Raw genomic sequence first — 22,891 nt, forward strand, 5'->3', positions numbered from 1 at the left:
GGTTCTCATGAGCCCTAATGTGGATGAAGTCAGTCTGAAGCCTGGCGTCCCACCCCTGCTCTCGTTCCTGGTGGCTGGAGGAGCCTGGGGTCCGCTTCTCATCCTCGGCCTTGTCCTCAGAGGACAGAACGGAGCCTGCCGCCTTCCGTGGTGGAGATGGTGGTGGGCCGGTTCTAGGGGGAGGGGGCCGGGGACTGGGCATCTGAAAAAACAAGACAGAGCGTAAAATAGAAGCACGTGAGGAACTGAATGAGAGACGCTTGGGTATGGAGCCAGGAGGCATGTCCAGAGGCCGGGGCTGCAGGGAAGTCCAGTCAAGAGCAGAGTGGACGAGACGGGCTTGTTAAGGGACTGGCCACCTAATAGATTCACAGAAAAGGTAGGCCCATGGCTCAGAAACTGTATTCTGATCTTCAGAACTTTGTAGTTTGCCCTTTGAAACAAATACAAGGGAAGAAATGCTGCTATTAATGATATGCGTTTCTATCAAAGTAGTGTCTTTGCCTTTGAAATTGCTAAAAGATTACAATACAGTGTATTTGCCAGTTCTCTTCAGCTCAAAAATTAAGTTGTCTTTTGAGAAAAGAGGGAAAAGGGTATTATCACTCTTGACCAATGGCTCTGGCAACTCGTGCTTGTGCCCCGGGCAGGAGCCCCGTCGGCACTTAGGAAATGCCAGCTGTCGGGCGCTGGTGACACAGGGTTGCTCCAGTGCGTACACAGTTCAGTGACACGTCATGACGTGGTAGCTGAGCACACCCACGGGGAGCCCAGTTACTCATTTTTCGAAGAAGAGCTACAGATACCACTGAGGCCGTAGAAAGAACAGGGCTCGGAAAGGCAGCAGAGAGAGGGCATTGTTTGAGGTGTTTCTCTAAGTAGTTAGAGTCAATGAGTTGGCCAGTAAATTATATAAAAAATACGTTAAAGTACACTCAGTTCATCATCCTTCCACCCACCCATCCATCCATCAGCCAATTAAAGGTCTGCTCTGTGTCCGGCGCTGTTTCAGGCCCTGAGGATATAGCGATGCACAAGGTCCTCAAAAATCCCTGCCCTCGTGGAACGGGAATTTCTCCTCTTCTTTCTTTCTCCTCCTCAAGATCAAAAAATGCATGGATTAAGTATCTGTGCATATGGGAATCTCTCTCTCATGTCGTTAAGACCATTTCAATGCAGCCCCAGTCCTCGAAGACAGACATTTGTGCAGATGAACCTGGAAAAGACAGACCGTGGAACCAAAACACTTGAGTTTCCTCACAGATAAGCAGGTTAAGTATTTAGCCAGCGTATTCAGTTCTGTTCGCAGGAGCCCCTCTGCAATCACCGTTCGCCAGCAGAGCCGCGTGGCCACCGCCGCCCTGCGGCGTCTGGGGTTGCATGTTATTGACACACGGAGATCTGAGGGCCTCCGAGAGCAGCAGGTTGCCCACGGAAAGGCCCTGTGGGGCTCGAGAGCGGCGATCTGAACGTCACTGGTCTACACCATGTATGTGTCAAGGGCACGTGCATTATTATTTGAGCTTTTTTTTTTTTTACAATTTAATTAGTACAATCAGTTTTCCTTGGACTTACTCGTGGGCACGGCTGCCACACGCCTGGAGTCCTGAGACAGCGTCCCACCAGCACCCGGTCAGACGGCGTGAGAAGGACACTAGCAACGGTTTTTTTTTCCCAGCTCCCTTCTTACTTTGGCCCTGAAGTTATCGTGTTAGAGGCCGTCCTAACCCCACACCCTGCGGGGAGGGCAGACGCCTCTCCTGCCCCGCCCATCACCTTTAGCTCGCCCTAAAACGTCAGCGCTGGAAATGCCGCGGAGATCAGGTGGGGAACGGCTCACCTGGGCTGGTGATGAGGTCCGTTGGGGCTCAGACCCAGCGCAGAGGTAAGCGGCCCGGGGGCCCTGCAGCGAGGCTGTTTCATGGATTCTTCTGGGCTGGTGGGAATAACTCCCCTGGGCGGGTCCCAGGCACCCATGTTGTATGCAGACCCTCACTCGGGAATCGGGTCAGAACAAGGCCCCCGACGGGGGTGGGGGGGTATTCCACAGACAGCCCACCCCCCGTGGAGCAGTCTGGCTGTTCTGCTGTCGGGCCCGTGACTTTGTAGACACCAGCGTCCCAGCCTGGGTGCAGTGGAGGGGCCCCCGAGGGCCACGTCGAGCGTACGGTGAGAAGCAGCTGTCCCGACCCAGCCGAGGCAAGCCGTCCTACGCTTCTTAAAGCAAAACCAGCTCTGGGGGAGCTTGCCAGCCGGCTGTAAAGACCACAGCCATCTTCCTTGGATGGTGGAGTAGCTTCTGGAAGGAAGGAGGGTGTGAAAGCCACACAGTAGAAGGGAAAGCTGGCAGCCAGTGGAGCAAGGGCGAGACCTTCTCACTCACGCGCACTCCTTGAGGGCGCCGTTCTTCCGCAGCTGGTGTGGAGCTGCTGTTTGGATCCCGAGGTTGGACAGTGGGCGAGGGTCGGCATCTGCGGGCTCTCCTGGGCTAGAGCGCCGAGGCGGACGGGGCGGGGGCACGAGAGGGGACAGGACAGGGACGGTCTCGTTTCATCCTCCCCGGGATTATCTCCCGTGGGCACTGACGCCCCCTTTGTAGACGGGGAACTGGGCTCAGAGACGGTAACGTGTCCTGTCCCACAGCTTGTACGCTGCCCCCGACCTCGGGGATGTGGGCCTGAGTCCAGCGCTGCCCGGACCCCTCCTCGGCCCCGCCCTTGGTGGTACAGGGACCCCCGCTGCCTCTCTGGCCAGACGCGGCTGGAAGAGGTCCCTCTAACCCCTTCGTCGTAGCATCTGTAGCACCCTCAGTCTAAGGCGCAGAGCGGGGTGGACGGAGGGAAGGAGGGCCGGGCGGGGGGTGGAAAATCTGATCTTAAATGTTACCCTAGAGGGCCCTGCGTGTGATTTCAAAGGCAGGCAGAGCTGAGCTTTATGACTGTAAGGACCGTGTCTGGAGCGTGAAAGGGCGTCGTGGCAGCATCTTGCTCGGGCAGAAGGAAGTTTGCTGAGGTCAGAAGCCGCCCGCCTGGAGTGGTCTGAGGGCAGCTGTGCTTGGAAAGGGGGCACGTCAATGGCACCACCCGTCGGAGTTTCCTTCGGTTCGGGACTCCTTGAACTTGGTTAGAGGAGGGTGTTGGTCGGCCAGGAGGCTGCAGGGAGGGGTGCCCCAGGGCAGCGACCAGCCCCTGTCCTGCCCCGGCGTGTGCACCTGGAGGAATGTCATGTAACCACCTTCAGCGCTGCGCGATCGTGTGGCCGCAGGGTCACCTCTGCGGAACCTCTGACGGTCCCAGGATCCTGGCCCGACGGGGACCGGGGGGGGGGGGGGGGGCGGGTCTCCAACCAGCAACAGCCTCACCATGGGGGCTCACGTCACCTCCCTGAGGCCACCAAACCCACTGGCAAATGGATCCGCCCACTCAGCCCACCCAGGTAGCCACCCAATAAAGCGCTGCTGTGACTTTCTTGTAAAGCTTTGCAAACAGATGGACACACCTGGGGGCTGAAGGCTGTCTCTATCCGTGACTTTACCCGGAAGGCGCCTTGCGTAGAATCCCAGTGGCTCCCCCTCATCTGATCCCTGCCCTTATGGCTCAGTGGCTGATGGAAAAATAAGAGTAACGGCCCCAAACACAGGGCTGTGAGGGCTCCGTCCTTCTGGGTCACTTCATCAGATGGACGTGTCCGGGCCTCTGTGGCAGCTGCAGTGCTGCCAGGAGAGCTCTGTGCTTCCGTGGAACAGGAAGGACCCCATCGTCTTAAGCAGCGATTGTGCCTGCTGTGACCCTGGGCTGGTGGTCACTTTGTGTTTGGGCCTCGCGGTTCGAGGGGCAGGGCTGGGGCCGGGTCGGGAGCAGCAGAGCCCTGCCCTCGGGGAGCTGCCCCGAGGAGGGTGGTCCCGCAGGGGGTGGTCCCGCAGCGGGTGGATGGACTCTCACACAGCAGGCGAGTGACGGAGTGAGGCTGGGCAGAGGCGGGGGGAGAGGGACAGCTGGCGGCGGGGGCCACGTTAGGTGTCGCTCCTGCCCTCACGAGGCTGCTGTGACACATCTCCACAGACGGGGGCTTAGACAGCAGACATCGGCTTCCACGGCTCTGCAGGCCGGACGTCCGCGATCGGGGCCCAGCATGGCCACATTCTCGGGAGGCCCTCTGCCCGGCTCACAGACGGCCCACTTCCTCCACTGCTAGTGCTCTGGCCTCTTCTTCTAAGGCACGAATCCCACTCAGAAGGGCTCCACCCTCATACCCTGATCGCCTCCCAAAGGCCCCACCTCCAAATACCATCGCACTGGGATTAGGGTTTCAACACGTGAACTTGGGGGGACACACATGTTCAGTCCATCGCAATGATCTTTCTGTACCCCCGTGCGAGGCCCCAGATTCCTGCTGTAGCCAAGTGCGCGGCTCCATCGGGATCAGAAACCACAGAATCCGGCCGCCGTGGGGTGACCGAGTCTGTGTCCCAGCCTCCGTGGGGAAACGCGTGGCCCCCTGTGAGTGCGGGGACATGCGGGTGGGCGCTGGTTGTCATGGGTCTGCTTCCTGCAAGCCTGGCTCATTTCTGAAGACAGACAAGGGCAGGTTTTCCTCCTGCTCTCGGTGCTTACAGGTCCACTTCCTCTAAACAGACACGTAGGTTTCAACACTGTCTCAGGACAGGTCACGCAACGTGCTCAGAGGTAGCCCAGCCGGAACCTGGCAGGCCCTCCCGGAACAGAGCAAGCAGTTTTGCTCGTGTCCAGACCCCCCGACTTTAAGCCTGTACTTGGATTTCACTGCAAAGACCGTAAACTTCCCTCCTCCTGCCCCTGGTCTGGATCCGCACTGGGGTGACGGTCAGCACACCCCTCCTCCAAGGAGAGGGTGAGCAAGAAAACTGTGTCTGCCCTTAAGACCCTGTTCTCAGAATGCGGTCCCCGAGTGGACAGTGTCCTGTAGAGGTCATCAAGGAAGGCGGGGGGTCAGTAGAATGTCCTGTTCCCAGTGATGTCCAGATAGTAGGCTAGGACAAGAAAGAAAGCCGTTTACTCAGCTTCATGAAAATATACACTTTTTGCAATTTAGACTTAATTCATATGAGTTCATCAGACTGACCAAACTTACCCCCTGCAAAGAGGTCTGCAGGGGAAACTCACGAGACAAAGCTGTGATGAAAGTTTTATCCTCTCCAAAAATATACATTTGAATTTCAATAAGGTTCTTCAGTGGTAGGCTTTTTTTTTTTTTTTTTTTACAAAAAAGTAAGGATATTAAGATATTTTTAAACGTCCAGACAGAGGAGCTTTTGATGGTTCCTAAATACATGTTCTAAAAATGACTTGCCAAGCACAACGCTGGTTTTGACTAACAGACCCTAAGTCCTATTCAGAGGGCTTCAGAATGTGCCCCCTGCGAGACTAGAGATCAGGAGAAAACAAAAATACAGGCCAAAAGCTATTAAAGAATGATTACAGCTGCCCTGGAACTTGTCTGTCCCTCTGCTCCTGGGGTGAGATAATAGATCTGTTCTCAACAACTTGCTGATGAGGTGAAAAGCCCTAATTAGATGCTTGACAGGCTGGCTTTAAGGGGAAAAGCCTTTGTTTACCTTCCCAATTCGAAGCTTCAAATCAGCTGGCCCAACCCTTATATCTCATTTCAGTGACTCATGAGATAGGATAATGGTATCCAGTATCAGGCCTGTCACTATGCTAACAAAATTCTCTGAAAATAGCACATGCACCCACACCAGGCACGTACACTCACACGTGGGCAGGAAGAAATTGAGGACCCCTTTCCTGACAGGAGCGTTCAGAGTTAGTCTCATTGTGTTTACTAATACTTGCTCCAGCCACTGGGTCCGGCTAGGACAAGAAGCTTGGTGTGATGTCTGCTATGTGCAGTAGAGACAGAGGAAAAGATCGGTGCTACCACCTGGGGGGGGGGGGGCGCATCTTCTTGGTGCGAAAAGTACGGCCAGCGGTAGGGGGTCCCAGCCCCCTTGCCCGCGGCTCCTTCCACGACTGTGCAGTGACTGGGAAGCTGAGCTGGTTGGTCGCTGACCGTCAGGCAGAGCATCCTAGGTTTTCACCAAGAAGGCCCCAAGCTTCAGTGAGACTTGTAGAGCTGCTTCTTTTTTTTTTTTTTTTTAATGTTACTATAGTTAAGTTTTTTCTTGTTGTTGTTGTTTTTAATTAATTAATTTATTTATTTTTCGCTGTGTTGGGTCTTCGTTTCTGTGCGAGGGCTTTCTCCAGTTGCGGCAAGCGGGGGCCACTCTTCATCGCGGCACGCGGGCCTCTCTCTATCGCGGCCTCTCTCGTTGCGGAGCACAGGCTCCAGACGCGCAGGCTCAGTGGTTGTGGCTCACGGGCCTAGTTGCTCCGCGGCACGTGGGATCTTCCCAGACCAGGGCGCGAACCCGTGTCCCCTACATTGGCAGGCAGATTCTCAACCACTGGGCCACCAGGGAAGCCCCTAGAGCTTCTTCTTGAGCCTCTTAGATGGTATAAAATCATTTCCATGAATTATAATTTCCATAATCCCTTAATGGATGGATTCTATCAATTCGTTAAGTCACCCCTTGATTAGAAGAGTTGTGAGCACAGCAGTAGGAGGTGAATGGCCCTCATCCTTCTCTCCTACCTGGAGCCAGGGTTTCCGGTCTGCACAATCGTGCTGTGTTTTTGTAGACAGAGTAGGGGCCTGAGAATGACAGGCCACCTGACTTCCAGGCCCTGCCCAGTAGCCGATGGGCAGTTTGCCTCTCTCGGTTTCCCTGTTTGTAAAAGGAGGGGTCGGATCAGACAGCTGCAGAGACCCCTTCCAGCTCTGGCTTTTGTGTCTATAGTTGGAAGTTGACGCACATTAGCTTTTGCTCTGGGTCTCCTGCAGGATCCCCTGAACCCTGGAAGCGAGCTACTCCTTCTGAAGACCCTCCCAGCGCCTGGTCCACCCTGCGCTCCTGCCTGGAGAGCCCAGCTCCGCCATCTGCCTTAGGACCCGCCCTGCTCCCAGCCCTCCTCGGGCACCCCTCCCCTTCTTCCCTCCCGCGCTCACGCCCCTCCTTTTTGCTCCCACAATTCCTATCCCACACCTGCGTCACGGCACTGATGTACGTGACCTGTTGTACCTATTCATCCATCTTATGCCCTGCTGGGTTGGGTTGTGCACCTGGAAAGGGAGGGAAGCTTTGCATCCCCACCACTATCCGGAACCTGGCAGATAGGCCGTCAGTGAATACTGGTAGGCAAAGGGTGGAAATTAATGGAGAAAACTGGGGTCCTGGCCTGGAAGTCTTTGAAATTCTGCCATTGGGAACAGATGACCTGGACCTGCCTTGTGACCATGTCAGGCTAAAACCAGACAGGACCAGACCTGGTCCCGCAGAGGCTACATAATGAATCAGACACACAAATTAATTTTTCATCTTCCGTTTCTTGGCTGTCAACACTTCTCTCTGACTTCTGGGAGAAAACGGACTATTCCTCGATGTTCTTCACATACTCACCTCTTCTCCCCGTTCTTCTTCAAATACATCCAGAGACTTGCCAGAAGTATCCTTATTTTATTTTTCTCTCAGGGAGGTCAGCTAGCCAGCTACGCACAGCAGTCGGGAAAGGGTTAGGAGAGGACCCAGAATAACTTCCCAGCTGCTTCTTTAGGACCGGAAAGCTGAATACATTTAAGGCTTGAAAAGGTCAACTCCCTTCCAAGGGACAGGGGTTTGATTTCATCCATTATGTGGTCTTCGCGGAACGCTCATTTCATTCACTGGCAGAGATGGAGATTTATGGGCTAACTGTTATCACCAGCTGAGACTTAATGCGATCTCAACTGTAGCTCCTGGACGGAGTGGAAAGCAGCCATTTTGGTAATAAATAGAGAACAGCATCTAATTTGTAAATTCCTCTTTCTGTTGCTAAGTTTAATCAGATCAGTGAAACTGAAGGGAATTGTTGATGACCAAAAGTTATTTTCCATGCCTTAATCTGGCCAGGAAGCATTACTCCTAATGGAAGTGGCGTGCTTCTCTGGCAGTGGTAGGGGATGACATTTGTCATTAGACTAACCCGATTGTTGCATATTAAAAAATATGTTTAGCCCCAAATCTATTTAAAACCAAACTGGAAATGAGGCCGCATATCACTCTGCTACTAGTGTCACTGGTTCAGAGAAGAAAAATTCTTTCCAAATGAGCTACAGACCTCTGTAGCAGTGCCATCCCCAAAGGGTCCACGGCCCATGAGATTTCATCTTGACCAAACAGAAGCATCCAGCGTAAGGCTCGGTGGACCAGCATGGTGGCCAGGTGTGGTCACAGCCTCTCTGGCATGGCAGAGAACAGGTGGAGAGGACAGAACACAGTCTCTGGTGGGTCCTGGCTTCAGTTTAGGGTTCAAAAGGAGAATTAAAGGGGCACCAAAGGGGGGGTTAGTGCAGCTCTCTTTTGTCCAGTCATGCTTAAATGTTTTTTTCATGAGTAATCACAGTTTTTACAAATTGTCTTCTCACAAGCTGTTAAGCCTTTCCAGGGCAGGGACCCTGTCAGGGTAGGTGACTGTTAGCACACAGTAGTGACATCATGAATATTCATGAAGGACTGACAGCCTTGGAGGTGATGCCCCAAAGGGAACGTGGTAACTGCAGCCCACCGTGGGGAGCGGCCGAGAACACATGCACATCACCAGTCAGCACTCAGACTGCAGGTGACCTTTTAGATGCAAAACAAGTGGTCCTGAGGTCCTTCTCTTGGGCCCACGTTTTGCTTTTTCATCCCCAGTAAATCCATCCAGCGTCCGGGCATTGCGCACACAGAGGATTATTACTGATGAAGCACCTCTGACCTGTATTACCTTTAATCCTCACTTAACCCTCCAAGATCGGTATTATGGTCTCGGTTTTTTAGATGAGGAAGATGGGGTTCAGATGATTTTCCCAAGACGAGACAGCCAGTAGGAGGCTTAGCCTGGTCCCACACCGAAGCCTGTCTGGCTGTGAAGACCACTCACTTCCTCTTTTGCCAGGCAGCCCCTATCGCCCGAAACACCTGGTGACAGGAAGGGGGTGGGGGGACGGGGGACCTGGTTCCTGGGCTCAGCTCTCCTACTCAGAGCTCTGTGACCTCGCACAAACCCTTCCTTCCCTGGGCCTTAGTTCCCTAATATGTGAAAGCGGTGCTGACATAACCCCGGCTTTCTATAGATCCTTGAGCCCCCGCTGGCCCTGCCTTTCTTCGAGTGCTGTGCTCCAGCATCATGGGGGCTGGGCCAGGGAGAGAGTGTCCTCGTTTTGCAGACTCTGGTTCTCTCCCTCTCGGCCGGGCAGCCGGCGGCCAAAGGGGAAAGTGCCCACCATGTGAGGACTTCGCACGGCCTCTCCCCGCCCCCGGCAGCTGACCTCTCCGCGCCGGTCTCTGCTCTTCTTTCCCAGAGCCAGCATCCTGATAAACGTCATCTTTGCCTTGAAGGCGTCCAGCGGTAGAATCTCAGCGCTGGAAGGCATCCCAGAGGCTCTCCCTGCTCACATCCTCATCCTGTCCCCCCCCCCCGCCCGTCTCCTGTCTCCTCCCACACCCGGCCGGCCCTGCAGCCCCTCTGTCCTCACCCTGCTGACCTCCCATCTGCCGGGGGTTCGGTCTCCCGCAGTATCGTGGGACTAAAAAATAGGCCACATCTCCTTTCTGCTTCCCCAGATCAGGCAAATGCCCTATCTTCACACCTCTTTTGCAAACCATCAGTAAAGGATTTCTCCTGCAATGCGATCAGCAGAAGTAATAGAGCCGCTTGAATCTGCCCAAGTCCCCCCGCCAGCCCCCTGCCCCTGCTCACCTCGTGGACCACACACACCCCTTCTCGCATGATAAGCCTGTTCCATGTCCCACTCTGCCCCCGCCCCCTGGTGCCCCGTGACACCGTTTGAAAACCAGAACTTCTGTGTCCTTTCCTCCCCTCTGGGTTTCCTGGGCCACCGAGCCCACAGCGTGAGCCTCATAGGAGCCAGGACCCTGAGGGGAGCGGTGTCGGGGCAGCAAGGCCCAGGCGACCCAGGTTGGCCCCATTTGAAGTCATTTCTTTTTTTTTTTAAAAAGCACTTGCTTTTATTTATTTATTTATTTGTTTGTTTTTATATTTATTCTTGGCTGTGTTGGGTCTTCGTTTCTGTGTGAGGGCTTTCTCCAGTTGCGGCAAGCGGGGGCCACTCTTCATCGCGGCGCGGGCCTCTCACTATCGCGGCCTCTCTCGTTGCGGAGCACAGGCTCCAGACGCGCAGGCTCAGTAGTTGTGGCTCACGGGCCTAGTTGCTCCACGGCATGTGGGATCTTCCCAGACCAGGGCCCGAACCCGCGTCCCCTGCATTAGCAGGCAGATTCTCAACCACTGCGCCACCAGGGAAGCCCCCCTGAAGTCATTTCTGACGTGGGCATCCCATGTCCTGCCAGCGCCTCCGGGCCTGTGGCTGTGGAGACGGTGGTCCCTGGTCCCTCAGTTTCAAACCATCTCTCTCTTCTAAAGAAGAGCAGTCAGCCTCTCCAGCAAGCCCAGGTCTCCTGAGAAACTCTGGAAGAGTTCTAAGGTTAAGACTTAGATGACGCCTTTGATGGGGTTCAGGCCTCAGAGGGCGGATCTGGAGGGCAGGGCGGCTCAGTGGAAGGAGCGGAGGCATCGTCCCGTGTGAGCCCGTCCGCTGTCCTCGCTTGTGTGCTGTGGGGCAGGGTCCCCTCTGGCCCTCGTGGGTCCCCCGGCCGCGGGCCTTCCCGAGTCGGCACAGGAGAAGGAGGGCCTCGAGCAGGGCCGGATCCGGGAGGCAGCGAGGGGACGAGGCGAGTGGGCATCTCCTGGTCCCTGAAGGCAGCCGGGCCGCCGTGGGGACGTTTCCAACGCGCAGGCAGACTCTTCGCCCTCCACCCCTTTCCTTGGTCCTTGTAGAACCAACCTGCTGAACCGGCAGAAAAGACTTCCTGTGTTTGGAGACGGAGACCAGGGCCCCTCACCACCTCATCTAAACCAAACCTTCCCGGCATCTTCATAGAACGTGGGCGCAGCCCTTCCCCGTCCCGGAACTTTACCTCGGCCGCCCCCGTGGACGTGGTCCTGACGGGCTGGCCGGTGCAGGAGGGCAGCACGGCCCCCAGGGCTTTGCCCAGAGCAGGGTTCTAGTGGGTCCTGCCATGCCGCTGAGACCGTCTCGAATGAGCCGTGGACCACTAAAGTGGCGGGAGAACCGGGGCCTGCGTCCTCCCCAGGGCACAGAGTCACCTGACAGCCGCCAGCGCCCGACAGGCAGAGGCGGGAGATCAGTTACAGTAAAGGACCTCCTGCCGAAGGGGCAAGTCGGGGGGTGTTCTGACCGCTGCCCTGAGCTCCTCCAGGGATGTGGGACCTGGGAGGCACCGCGGGATCGGGAGCTGAAGGGAAAACGCCATTCCCAGAGGCAGCCTGGAAGCTAGGCAACAATTTGCTCTCCTGCCGGGGGAGAGGCAAGGCCGAGGCCTCCCGAAGAAGTGCTGCCCTCATCAGGACGGCACTGCTCGCTCGCCCTGTAGGGCCTCCTTGGGAAATCTGACCCGAGCCAAACGTATCCTGAACAGCAGAAAACAGGGAAGGAGAAGACGGAGCCCAAGGAGAAGGAGAAAGCGAGAGCGGATCCTACGCCCCGCAGGCCCTTGCGAGCAGCACGGACAGGGCACAAGTGTGACACGTGGACCTTTGGGGCGGGGGCTGGGATGACCCCGTGCTCGGCTGGGATGACCAAGGGTAGGCTTTCAGCTGGTGGAAAGGGGACCCGACCTCCAGCACCAGCTAGCTGTGTGACCCTGGGCAAGTCACTGAACCTCTCTGGACCTTCACGGTCTCCACTGTAAAAAGGAAGGGCTGGCCTGCCCTCTCTAGCCCTGCAACACATGTAGGCCTCAGTGGGGAAACTGAGCCGCTGAGGAGGGAGATAACAGGCCCCAGGTCACAGAGCTCCACAGTGGCAGAGCCAGGATCCAAACTCAGGCCCCCTGACTCCAGAGCCCAGGCTCCTACCCAGCTGCGCCCTGGGCAGGATTATAAAGTGTGTGGCTTCTCCCAGGACCCTCGCCGCAGTCTCTGCCCTCCTCCCCCTCCCAGTGATCCCAGCACATCCACAGGCCCCGTCCTCTCTCCTGATTGGGAAAGGGCTTTATGGATTCATCCAATATAGCTGGGGTCTGAATCCCGGATCTCATGAGATGCTCTGCTCACTTTGAATAAGTGGCTTCATTCTCTAAGCCTCAGTTTCCTGATCTATGAAATGGGAACATGTAATGGGGACATGTAATCTCTCACAGGGCTGTTCTGAGGCTTGAGTCAGATGATACATGTCATGTGTCAGGGGAGTCGCTGGCAAGCAGCGAGTGGTGGAAAACCGAGCTGTTATTACGATCCTGCAGGTAGAAATGACTGGCGTTCCTCTCATGCGTCCGGGACGAGAGAATTCAAGGCCCTAAAATGAAGGGGTGACTGGCAGACACCACTGGGCTGGGCCGGAGGGGGATTGGGGACACAGCCATTCTCTGTCCCTTGCATGTGACACCGCACGGGTGACCCTCCGCTAAACCTGGCCTTGTGATCTAGAACAATGCCATCTCCAACCTAAAAGTTTTGTGCCTAAAACAGTTGGGTTTCCAGAGGAATCCTGCACGGAAGGGCCACCATCACCCAGGTCTGGAAGATCCTGTCTCAGCCCCAGTGGTGGCAGAGAGCTGTTTCCCTTGTGGGTGTCCAGCCCCTCCCGTTTCCCCAGAGTCCCAGGGGCCTGAGAATGCTCCACGCAGCCCCGTCACCCCCGACGAAGGTGGGCCAGGTGGGAAAGGAAGGGGGGACGTGTACCAAGTGCAGACCTTCGTCTGGTGCAGCTGCAGCCCTCCCCGGCACCCCCATCATAGCTGAGGTGGCCCAACTCGTTGGCGCCATGATGGTGGAGAGAGGTTTTCTGCTTGGGGGCGCTGGATGCTTATGGCCTGCTGGGAGCACAGCGACCTGGCTTCCTTCTCCGGATGGTGGCTGCAGACCAAGGGCGGGCGTTTCTGCCTCCTCTGGTTTATGGCAATAAAACTAATTATTATGATGGCACATCGAGCTTATACTGTGCCTTTTTAATAAGGCCACTTTGTTAGGCTTCTTAATATTTAATCCTGTTTTAGATTTACTTTCCGATGGCTTAAAATCAACCAGGTTTTAATTGCTTCTATGGAGGCAGCCCTGCCGGGCCCCGGGCGGGCAGGACTCTGCAGAGGAGGCTCTGGGGGCGACGTGACCTTCAACCCAGATGGGCCCCGCGGCTGGGCACTATCTTGCTTTCTCTCTCCCCACCTCTTTCCGCTTTTCTCTACGATCTGCTTTTCCTCTCCTGCTCCATCTCTTTCTTTCCCTTAGAAGAGACCTTCAACTCATCCTGTAGTTCAGTTTATTCATGAGAGAGATGAAGAAAATGAGGCCCCCAAACCATCACGTGCCTTGCCGAGGGTTCGGAGGTACCCCGTGGCAAGGCCATGGCTAGGACTAGTGTTGGCGTTTCCTAGACCTGGGTGCCAGGGAGGTTCCTGAGAGCCTGAGTCGGGCAGAGACACATGGAGAGAGCTCCTTCACCCAGCAGCCTCAGACCACCAGTGGCCGTGGGCTGGATCTCCCCAACTGCAGAGAAGACTCCAAGTTATTCTTTCTGCAGGAGAAAAGGAAACCAGAGGAAATGTGACACAGTTCCTCCCAAGAGTCTCCCTGGGCAGCAACCACACCCAGAACGTTCCCCCGTCCTGCCACGGGGCTCAAGCCATTCCTGTGGCGATGTCCTTCCTCACCGGTGCTCCCAGGAGCTCAGCCTGCAGGCTTATTTGAGCAAAGCTGTTCCAGAGGCTGCCTGATGGAGCCGGGAAGGCCCTGGGCTCGAGGCCAGCTGGTCTCTGCTCCACCAGCTCTCACCTGGGCAACGAACTTCAGCTCTGGGGATGACCTCTCCCTGTCAATGGGTTCATCCTGTTCACCTTGCCTGCACCCAGAGGTGTGTGGGTCACGTCCTGACAGCAAACAGAGGCTTGAGAACTGGGCAATTTAAGGAGAGGCTCATAAAGATGCAGGCGCCAAGGGTGACAGCCCCAAACGGGCCTTGACGACACTGTCCTGCTGGCGCCTCCCACAGGCCCTTTGCAAAGGTCAGCCTCCCGGGCACTGGGTGAAGGAGCAGCTGAAGGGCAAACCCCAAAGCCACCCAGCACGTCAGAGCAGCCCTGAAACCCCACGAAGACGCCAAGTGTCTACCGTAATTCCACAGCCAGTACCACTAGGACCTGGAAAGGAGTCCAGAGAGTTCTAATGTAAAGTCTCTGGCCTCGAGAAAGCTATAATTGTGTCAGGGAGACACATGTGAAATACATGTGAAATAAGAGCAAACTAGAAGAAAAACAAATGAAAATTCGTTGGTAATATTAGCAAATATTTATAGCACTTTCCATTTTACAGAGTTACTTCACAAATATTATTTCATTTAACCCTTCTCGGAAGCCCTTGACACAAATAGTACCGTTGTCTTTTGTTTTGCAGACGAGGAAACCTGGGCTCAGGAGGGTTAAATAACTCACCCAGACATACCGGCTGGGAGGGCTGGGACTAGGGCTCACATACAGGTTGTTACTGAAAATTCCCACAGACCCCAGAGTTCTGGGGGGCTCAGAGAGGGGACTCGGGAGCAGCAGGTCCTGGAGGCCCCCCTACTGGAATGGGGGAAATGTTCAGGCGGGGGGAGTACCCACGCCCTCCAAAAGGCTCGCGGGCCGAGGGAAGGCAGCCGTAGGTGACACCCGCCAGCGACACGGTCCTGCTCCAGCGAAATGTCATTTACAAAAGTAGTGGCCGTCTGGGTCTGGCCCGAGGGCCGCAGCTCCCCAACCCCTGGGATAGGTGAAGGGGAGATGGACGGGGCCTCATAGCAAAGCCCAGAGGCTGGGATGAAGGTGGCCCATTCCAGGGCCGTGAGGTGGGCAGCCCCACCTTGGGGGGAGTTCTGCAGAAATCATGGGCACAGGGATGCGGGGGGATAGTGTGTGCATCAGCGAGGGCCGCCGTAACCAAGTACCACGGACCGGGTGGCGTGAACAGCAGACATTTCATTTTCTCACGGCTCTGGAGGCTGGAAGCCTGAGATCGAGGTGTCGGCAGGGCTGGTTCCTTCTGAGGCCCTGAGGGGAGACGGCTCCGGACCCCTGTCCTTGGCATGTAGACGGCCTCTTCCCCGCACCCCCGGGTGTATCCTCACCATCTTCCCGCCGTGCATGCCTGTGTCCAGATTTCTTCTTCTGATAAGGGCACCAGTCATAAGGGATTAGGGTCCACCCTTGTGATGGCGTTTTAATTCAGTCACCTCTTTAAAGTCCCTCCCAGCTCCAAACACAGCCACACGCTGGGGTTCCAGGGGTCAGGATTTCAACCTGTGAATTTTGAGGGGACACATGTGGCCCTAACAGGCAGGATGGAGCCCGATTACGGGGGTTGGGGATTCCAGGTTGGAGTCAGCGAGGCAGGAAGTTAGGACTCCTTTTGCGTGTTAACCATAACTTGGATTAGTACTTTCGGAAAAAGAATACTGATCAGGCCACTCGTATGCAAAAAAGACGATAAAACGGGTGTCCGGCCAGGTAAGCGGCCAAGTCAGTTCTCTGGCTCCATCTCTGAGTTCGTAGGAGGCTGGCGACTAGATCCTGCCGTCGGGCCCGCCCAGGATTGGCAGTTGGGCCGGCCCTGGAGAAATGCAAGTTCAGGTTGGCTGAGAAATACCCTCAGCTCCTCCGGCTCCTGACACCCCTGGGATGCCTGGCCCTGAGCCCCCAGGCCTCTTCCACCAAGAGCCGCCTGGAGGATTCCTCCACCCGATGGTGAGGCTCCCAGCTCAGTGCTGGGCGCTGCTCTCAGCCAGTCCCAGGAGAGGCCGGCTGCTCCTGCCGCCCCGGCCCACGGACAAAGTCAGGCTGGCACGGAGACGGAAGGCTCCAGACTCGCAGGCCTACCCACCTCCGCCCACGTCCGCCCCTCGATCTCTCACCTGGAGGTTTTCCCTGAGGCCGTCCTGTCAGTCCCGATGCACAGAAAGGTCTGAGGCAGAGGGTAGGGCGGCAGCTGGTGTGACAGGGGGCCCCCAGGTGTAGTGAGTAAACCCGCGGGGGGCTCGCGAACCCCAGTGCTCCTGAGGACACCGGTCTCCACGACCACTTGGGTCCCGTGCACTCCCAGCATGGTTCATGCAGTTTCCAGTCTGAGATTATCCTGTGGTGGAAGTGGCTTATGAAAACCAACCCCCCAGGACCCACACAACTGCTGTCATCTCCCTTCCCTCTCCCCACCTCCCTTGAGATGCAGAAACGTGGTCCTACTAAGCGCCGTTCAAGCAAGTTGCCCCCAAGAGTGGAAGTTTGGGGAGAGAATCCGTTCTTGGCAAGATGGAGTCCGTACAGCTCACTGATGTTCCTAAAAATGTAATTATGTTTCCACCACCTGCAGTGGCAGCTGTTAATTACTCTTCCACGGAAATCTCATTTTCTTTCGAATCTGCTCAGCAGAAGCCAAAGGACAGGACAGCCTGGAGACCCACATTTGATCCACAATCCCTGGTAACGGTGAAGTTAGAAAGTCAGGAAACTAGCCTCCCCTCAGCATCCTTCCTGAGTCCACTCAACAGCACATTTCATTCCTCAGAGGCCGTTCTTTACAGGAAGGGTGCGCCCTGGCCCCTGGATTCTCTGCCGTCTTTCTGCCTCAGTTTCCAACCCACCGGTCATCTGAGTGGCCAGTGGGAGACTCAGGCTTGCCACCTCCCCGAGAATAGGGCCCAGCATTAGCAATCCCAGCCTCGGCTGTCCTGGACCCTCAGTTTCCAAGATGAACCCAAGGTGATCTCTAGGGTAACAAGTCCCTAAACGAGTCGGCTGGCCTCTGTCTAACCCCTTAGAAATAGAAACACGGACCATCTTCACCCCATCAGGTGCTTGTGGGATAAACTATCACAAATTAATAGGAACTAATATGTGGATGTAAACCATGATTTAAAGCAAGGAACCTTTAAATCCACACCTTGACCCCAAAGAGCAGCTCCCGAGAGACTCCTGCCCACCATCAAGGGCATGATTGGAGGCTCTTACGACCACGTTCCACGCGGGCGGCTGCCATCTGTGCCCACATGACTCACCAGGCCTGGTCAAGTTCAGTTATAGAGGGAAAGGCCGTGTTTTTATCAAGCTCTTTCTATTATTTTTAAAGTGATCACATAGCTATTTCTGAAGTCAAACAAGATGGGACAGTATGGATACCAAAGCCAAAAGCTGGATGAGCTTCTGTGTAGCAGGTCAATGACCTGGGCCCCCGCCAGCCAGGGCTGTCCCCTCAGGCGTCTGTGTGGACAGACAGACTTGGAGGCTGGCAGTCCGTTACCCCTCCCACCGCCAAATAAAAGACCCCTCACGATGAGACGCTCACCTGAGTGACCCTTGTCATTTTAAACTGACATGTATCTTTTTCTAGAAGGGAAATTTGCTAAGTCATCCATTTCAGCTCTTTAACTCTTCAGCACTGTTTTCATATAGGAATTTTGAGAAGTGAACAAATAATGCTACTGGTTGTAAAGTTTCTGTTTATTCCAAGCTTTGTGTTGGTTGTTTTTGTTTTTGGTTTGGTGTGCGAAGCATTGTTTTAAACTGTTTTCTTTTTTTATTAAAGTATAGTTGCTTTACAATATCATATTAGTTTCAGGTGTACAATATAGAGATTCAATATTTGTATAGACTATATTCCATTTAAAGTTATTATAAAGTACTGGCTATATTCCCTGTGCTGTACAGTATATCCTTGTAGCTTATTTATTTTATACATAGTAGTTTGTACCTATTAACCCCCTACCCCTATCTCCCCTCTCCTCCCTCCCCTCTCCCCACTGGTAACTACTAGTTTGTTCTCTATATCTGTGAGTCTGCTTCTTTTTTTGTCATAGTCACTAGTTTGCTCTATTTTTTAGATTCCACATATAGGTGATGTCATATGGTATTTGTCTTTCTCTGACTTATTTCGCTGAGCATAATACCCTCCAGGTCCATCCATGTTGTTTCAAGCTTTGTATTGTGAAGACACGTGTGTTTCGGAGATGGCTCTTTACATGGGGTAAAAACAAGCCTGACCCTTTCCTCTCATGACCAAATCTTCGGGATTCCCACTAACAAGTAGGGATGAGTTGGGACCCTCCTGGGTATCCGTCTCCTCAAAATCAGTACCCACCTGCCAGTGTAGATGTTTCTGCAGGAGTGACCCCTTCTCCCCAGGATCCATTGTTTGTTTTGTGTTGTTAATTCACGTGATTTGGGGTTTGGGTCCTATTTTGTTCTGTGTTCTTACCTGTTTTGATTTATCAATTTTTACTATCTCTTAGTTTGTTTTTGGAGGTTAGCAGGACGTCCTGTGTGGTCGCCAAGTCCCCTGTTTCTTTCTTTGCCTGAGGCTGACCCTGAGCTCTGTCCACGTCTTACTCCTGGTTTTCGACTCTGAGACGTCTTGTCTGTGAAAGGAAGCGCCTGGCGGGCTTGCTTGATCAGAAGGAAGGGGAGTTTGCTTGGTTTAATCGCCCCCCAGAAACCCATTGTGACGTCCCCCACGCCCCTGTGCGTGTAAATTATGTGCGGGTGCCCACGGGGCAGGGCGGGAGCGTGCTTCTCCTGGTGTGCGTGCGCGTGCGTGCGTGTGCATGTGTGCAAGGGGAGGATAGCCTGTCCCACCTGGAGCCACCACCTTGTTGTCCCTTCAAATGTATAAAGTCAGCAGACGTGACAACCAGCAGCGGCTGAGCCCCGTTGGGGCCTTTCCTTTGAAGAGTGCCGGCCAAGGTTAAGGTCGCTGAAGGTGCCAGCTGTGAACGCTGTGAAATCCAGCACCACTCTCTGGCTGCTCCCCATGCACCTGTGATGCCCCCAGAGCCTGCTCGGCTGTAGGAATCCCATCTCGTCTGGGGTGTAGCCCGGGGGCCATCAAGGTGAGCACGGGGCGGGGGCCCAAGACACCTGTGATCCAGTCCGAGCCCCCAACCACTGTGTGACCCGGGCACCTGGCCCTTCCCTGGACCTCACTTCCCTGTCCTGTGACAAGAAAGCTGGCCAATGTCCAAAGTCCATCCAGCACCAAGCTTCCTTGAAATGATGTCTGGATTTGTTTTCACCCAAGTTTATGGAAAAGGAGTCGAGGGTGGACACAGGACAGTCAAGCGTGTGGGAAGTCGTGGGCTTTCCGGCTGTGTCTCCCACATTCTCAGAATGAGTCTCTCACACCTGCCCGACTTGACTTCATCCAAAAGAAAAGAAACCGGGGACGTCCCATGTCCAGCAGCATCCGTACAACCAGTAGAATTATCCGTACAGCGTGATCAGTTCCTGGGCTGTGGCAGCCCCAGGGGCACTTGTCACTGGTCCCACGTCACCGGATGCCACACCCTCACTCATGCAGGTTCTGTGGCCACTAAGGGCTCCTGACCTGCCCGCCAGATGAGGGCTGCTGCCCTGCAAGCAGGGCTGAGTCATGACCGAGGATGTGACGGCCATTCTAAAGGACAACGGCGGGAAAAATAAGGAACTCCTTGTGTGTCGTGTTAAAAGAGCCATAGAAGATGAAAAAGGAGGAGAAGAATTCTTTTTCTGAGATAAACTTTTATTTGGAATAAAAGATAATAATAAAAGAAATGGCTTCTTCTAAGCCACCAAACTGGGCTGCAAGCTAGAAAGCTCTGGCTGCCCTGGAAATCCAGCCCCTGCCAGCTCAGGAAGAGCCTGGGGATGGGCTGGGCGGGTCGGCCATAGTGGACTTGGACGGTTTGTGTCCCAGCTTGGCCTGTGGAGCTGGGAACATCTGGATGCCGTGGGGAGGTGGTTTTCTTGCCGTCTGTCTTCAGGCCACATCTCATCTCAGTAGTTTGGTGGGTCCCACACGGAGGCGCCTCATTCCTGTGTCTGCAGTGCTGACCTGAGTCCTGCGTGCGATGCTGGAAATGGCTGTTCCCTTTGAGCTCAACTTCAGGCTCTGTCCTAGACGGAATCGCCTCAGGACCCAGCGTGCAGGACTCAGGACAAGGGACAGACCCTCCTCCAAATCCATCAAGTGGCTCACCCCCTAGAGAAGCCCTTTCCACAGACAGGCTGGGCCCTAAGTGTGGGGATGAGGCCCCTTAGAATGGGGAGGGGGGTTGGAAAGAAATAAGAAAAATAAAATACTGTCATGAAAGCTTTTCTTTTTATGGCAAGGAGCAGACGCAAATGGGAAAGCACGCGCAGCTTGTCCGAGGGCATGGGGTCGAGGGTAGAGGAGGGACTCGGGTCGGTGTTCCCAGGCGTCTCCTCCCACTGTCCTACTTACAGTGTCCTGGGTGTCAAGGGTCACCCTAGACAAGCAGCGGGCGTGTCAGTCGAGGACATGGGGCCTGGCCGGGTGCTGCCAGGGCCTCCCCTCCCGGCTGGGGGGCTGCAGACTAACCCTTCTCTCCCCTCTTCCCTCCACGCCTTGCTCTGCATCCCTTCGACCCGACCCTGCAGTGAGCATGCCCACCAGTGAGACCGAGTCTGTCAACACCGAAAACGTGGCTGGAGGTGACATCGAGGGAGAGAGCTGCGGGGCCAGGCTGGCGTGAGTAGGCGCAGGGGGGCGGGAGCGGGCAGGGAAACCGAGTCCTGGGTGGGGAGGGGAGCCCTGGGGGCAGTGTGGCCCTGGCTGGGAGCTGCTCTGCAATCCTGCGCTTCCCAGGCAGGGGTCTGACTTTTGGATTTTGAGCCCCTTTCCATCCCATCAGAGAAGTGTGTGTGTGTGTGTGTGTGTGTGTGTGTGTGTGTGTGTTGGGGGGCTTTGAAGTCTGTTTCTTCCCAGCCCCTCACCCCCTTTCACCAGAGCAGCTTTGTTAGGTTCCCTGGGTCCTGCTAAGCACCCTTTCATTTCTGATAAATGTGACCTGGAAGAAAAGCAGACAGGCAAGAAAATACACTGGGAGATGTGGGTCTTACCTGCAGCTCTGAGTTATCCACCCAGTGAAGGGAGCACAGGTGTCTGAAGTGCAGACTCAGCTAATAAAAGTGCACCTGTGCCGGCCCAGCGAGCCTCCCCAACACAAGCCCCAGCCCCTGGCTTACCGAGCTGACTGGAGCCCAGGACTGGGCCAGGTGTTCGGAGGGACAGCCCACGTGGGTTATCACCATCATCCATCCATCTTAGCTCCGTCTTAAAACCAGACACCAGCGGTCCCTGGGAGGTGTCCCCCCACCAAGAAATGAAGGGAAAATGGTTTAACTGCTAAAAATGAGCAAACTGCTGGTTTCATTCCCAGTGTCTGAAAAAGCAGAGTGCACAGATTGAAGCCATGTTCCTTTAGGGGTCAGGCTGACCTTGAGCGTGAGGCCTCCTGCAGCTTCCAGACTCCACTGTGGGAAGTGGGAGCTGCTTGTCCTGGTGCCTGGGAGATGCAAGACTCACCCCAGAAACTAAAAGGGACGGCGGACAGAGGGCTCGGAGGAGGACCGGCCCCGAGGTGGCTGGGTGTCTGAGTCGCTCCATCGGCGGAACGGCTCCTAGCTCACCTCTCCCCGCCGAAATGCCTCCGTATCTGGGCCTTTTGAGAAGGTTTGGGTGCATCTAACCTGAGCCGGGCCAGCCTCCGAGCGAGGGGGCGGGTGGGCAGGAGCAGACCGTTTCCAGGGCACATGGGCCTCACCATCCCTCCCCCTGACGGTGGCACCGGGGAGTCTGCACTGTTGATTCCCAGCATTGTTGGGAAGCTGTTATTGTCAAAATGTTGCTAAAATACAGCGCTAATTACATTCTGAAGCAAGGGGCTGAGCCTTTCCCTCTTCCCTCCTACTGGAACCATACAAGCAAACACTCGGGATTCTGGACGTTGGCCCCGGGCGGCCACGCTAGCGAAGGTGGATGGCAGGTCCCCAAAGGGTGGGAGGGAAGGTGACGAGGACGCCGCCCTCTGGCTCTGGGCCCACGTGACAGACCCGGAGAGGCCGGGGCGCTGGCGCTCACAGTCACTGGAGAGGGTGTGTTTTGGGAGCTCGAGGCCCTGTTGGAAGGACAAGCCTGTTCCCACAGAGGGAGGGAGCATCTGGAGGACGTGCTCTGCAGGCATCCAGGGCTCGGTGGAAATGGGCAGCACTCCCCACGAATATCCGAATTTATGCACCTACTTTGTGCGGATAAAGGGCCTTGTCACAGTGCCGGGATGGCAGTATGTCCTTAACAAACTACCGTCTTTCCCCGCCCCGCCCCAGACAACGATGGGAGAAGACCGCCAGCGTTCCTGGTGGGGAAGCAGCGTGAACGGGCGGGGGCTGAGGCTCAGGCTGTGACAACCAGGGAGAGGCTAGCATTTCTGAGGCGGAGAACGAACAGCCCATGCAGCGGGATGAGGCCTGGCTGAAGGTGGTTCCGAGGGGGCAGGGCAGACAGACAGGGACCGCAAAGCGATGTTTTGCTGGGGAGGGGGCAGGCGGGCAGGGGAGGTGGTGAGAGGAAGGCGCTATCCTTCAAGTCTGAAGACAGAAGCAGTACAGACTGAAGTCACCAGCGGGGCTGCAGGGTGTGGAGGCCGGGACTCCACGCTGGACCACGTGCTGGAGACACCAGCGTAGAAACGATGAATGCGGTTACGTGGCACCGGGGTTGTGCACGGGGGCAGAAGGCCAGGGCTGAAGGCTGGGAAACCGGCACGCAGAAGGAAAAGAACAAGGCACAGATGAAAAGGTGCCAGGGGAACAGACAAGCACAAGCCCGGAGGCCACCGGAAGAGGAACATCAAGCCCAAGCTCTCCGTTCATACCCTCATCAGGCAGCAAGCCCACTCGGTGCTGGGCCGCGGTGACACGGAGCCCGAGAGCAAG

General features: G+C 55.5%; 1 protein-coding gene across 5 annotated transcripts in view; it reads left to right on the forward strand.

Moving 5' to 3' along the window:
• Nucleotides 1-22,891, forward strand: part of CACNA1C (calcium voltage-gated channel subunit alpha1 C) — a 475,349-nt gene that overhangs the window by 342,090 nt on the left and 110,368 nt on the right. For all 5 annotated transcript variants that reach the window (XM_061206079.1, XM_061206075.1, XM_061206078.1 and 2 more), the window contains exon 11: nucleotides 20,555-20,645. In XM_061206079.1, the coding sequence (XP_061062062.1) occupies nucleotides 20,555-20,645 (91 nt within the window). The remainder of the gene's footprint in view (nucleotides 1-20,554; nucleotides 20,646-22,891) is intronic.

The sequence above is a fragment of the Eubalaena glacialis genome, chromosome 11, assembly GCF_028564815.1.
Source record: "Eubalaena glacialis isolate mEubGla1 chromosome 11, mEubGla1.1.hap2.+ XY, whole genome shotgun sequence".
Lineage (NCBI taxonomy): Eukaryota > Metazoa > Chordata > Mammalia > Artiodactyla > Balaenidae > Eubalaena > Eubalaena glacialis.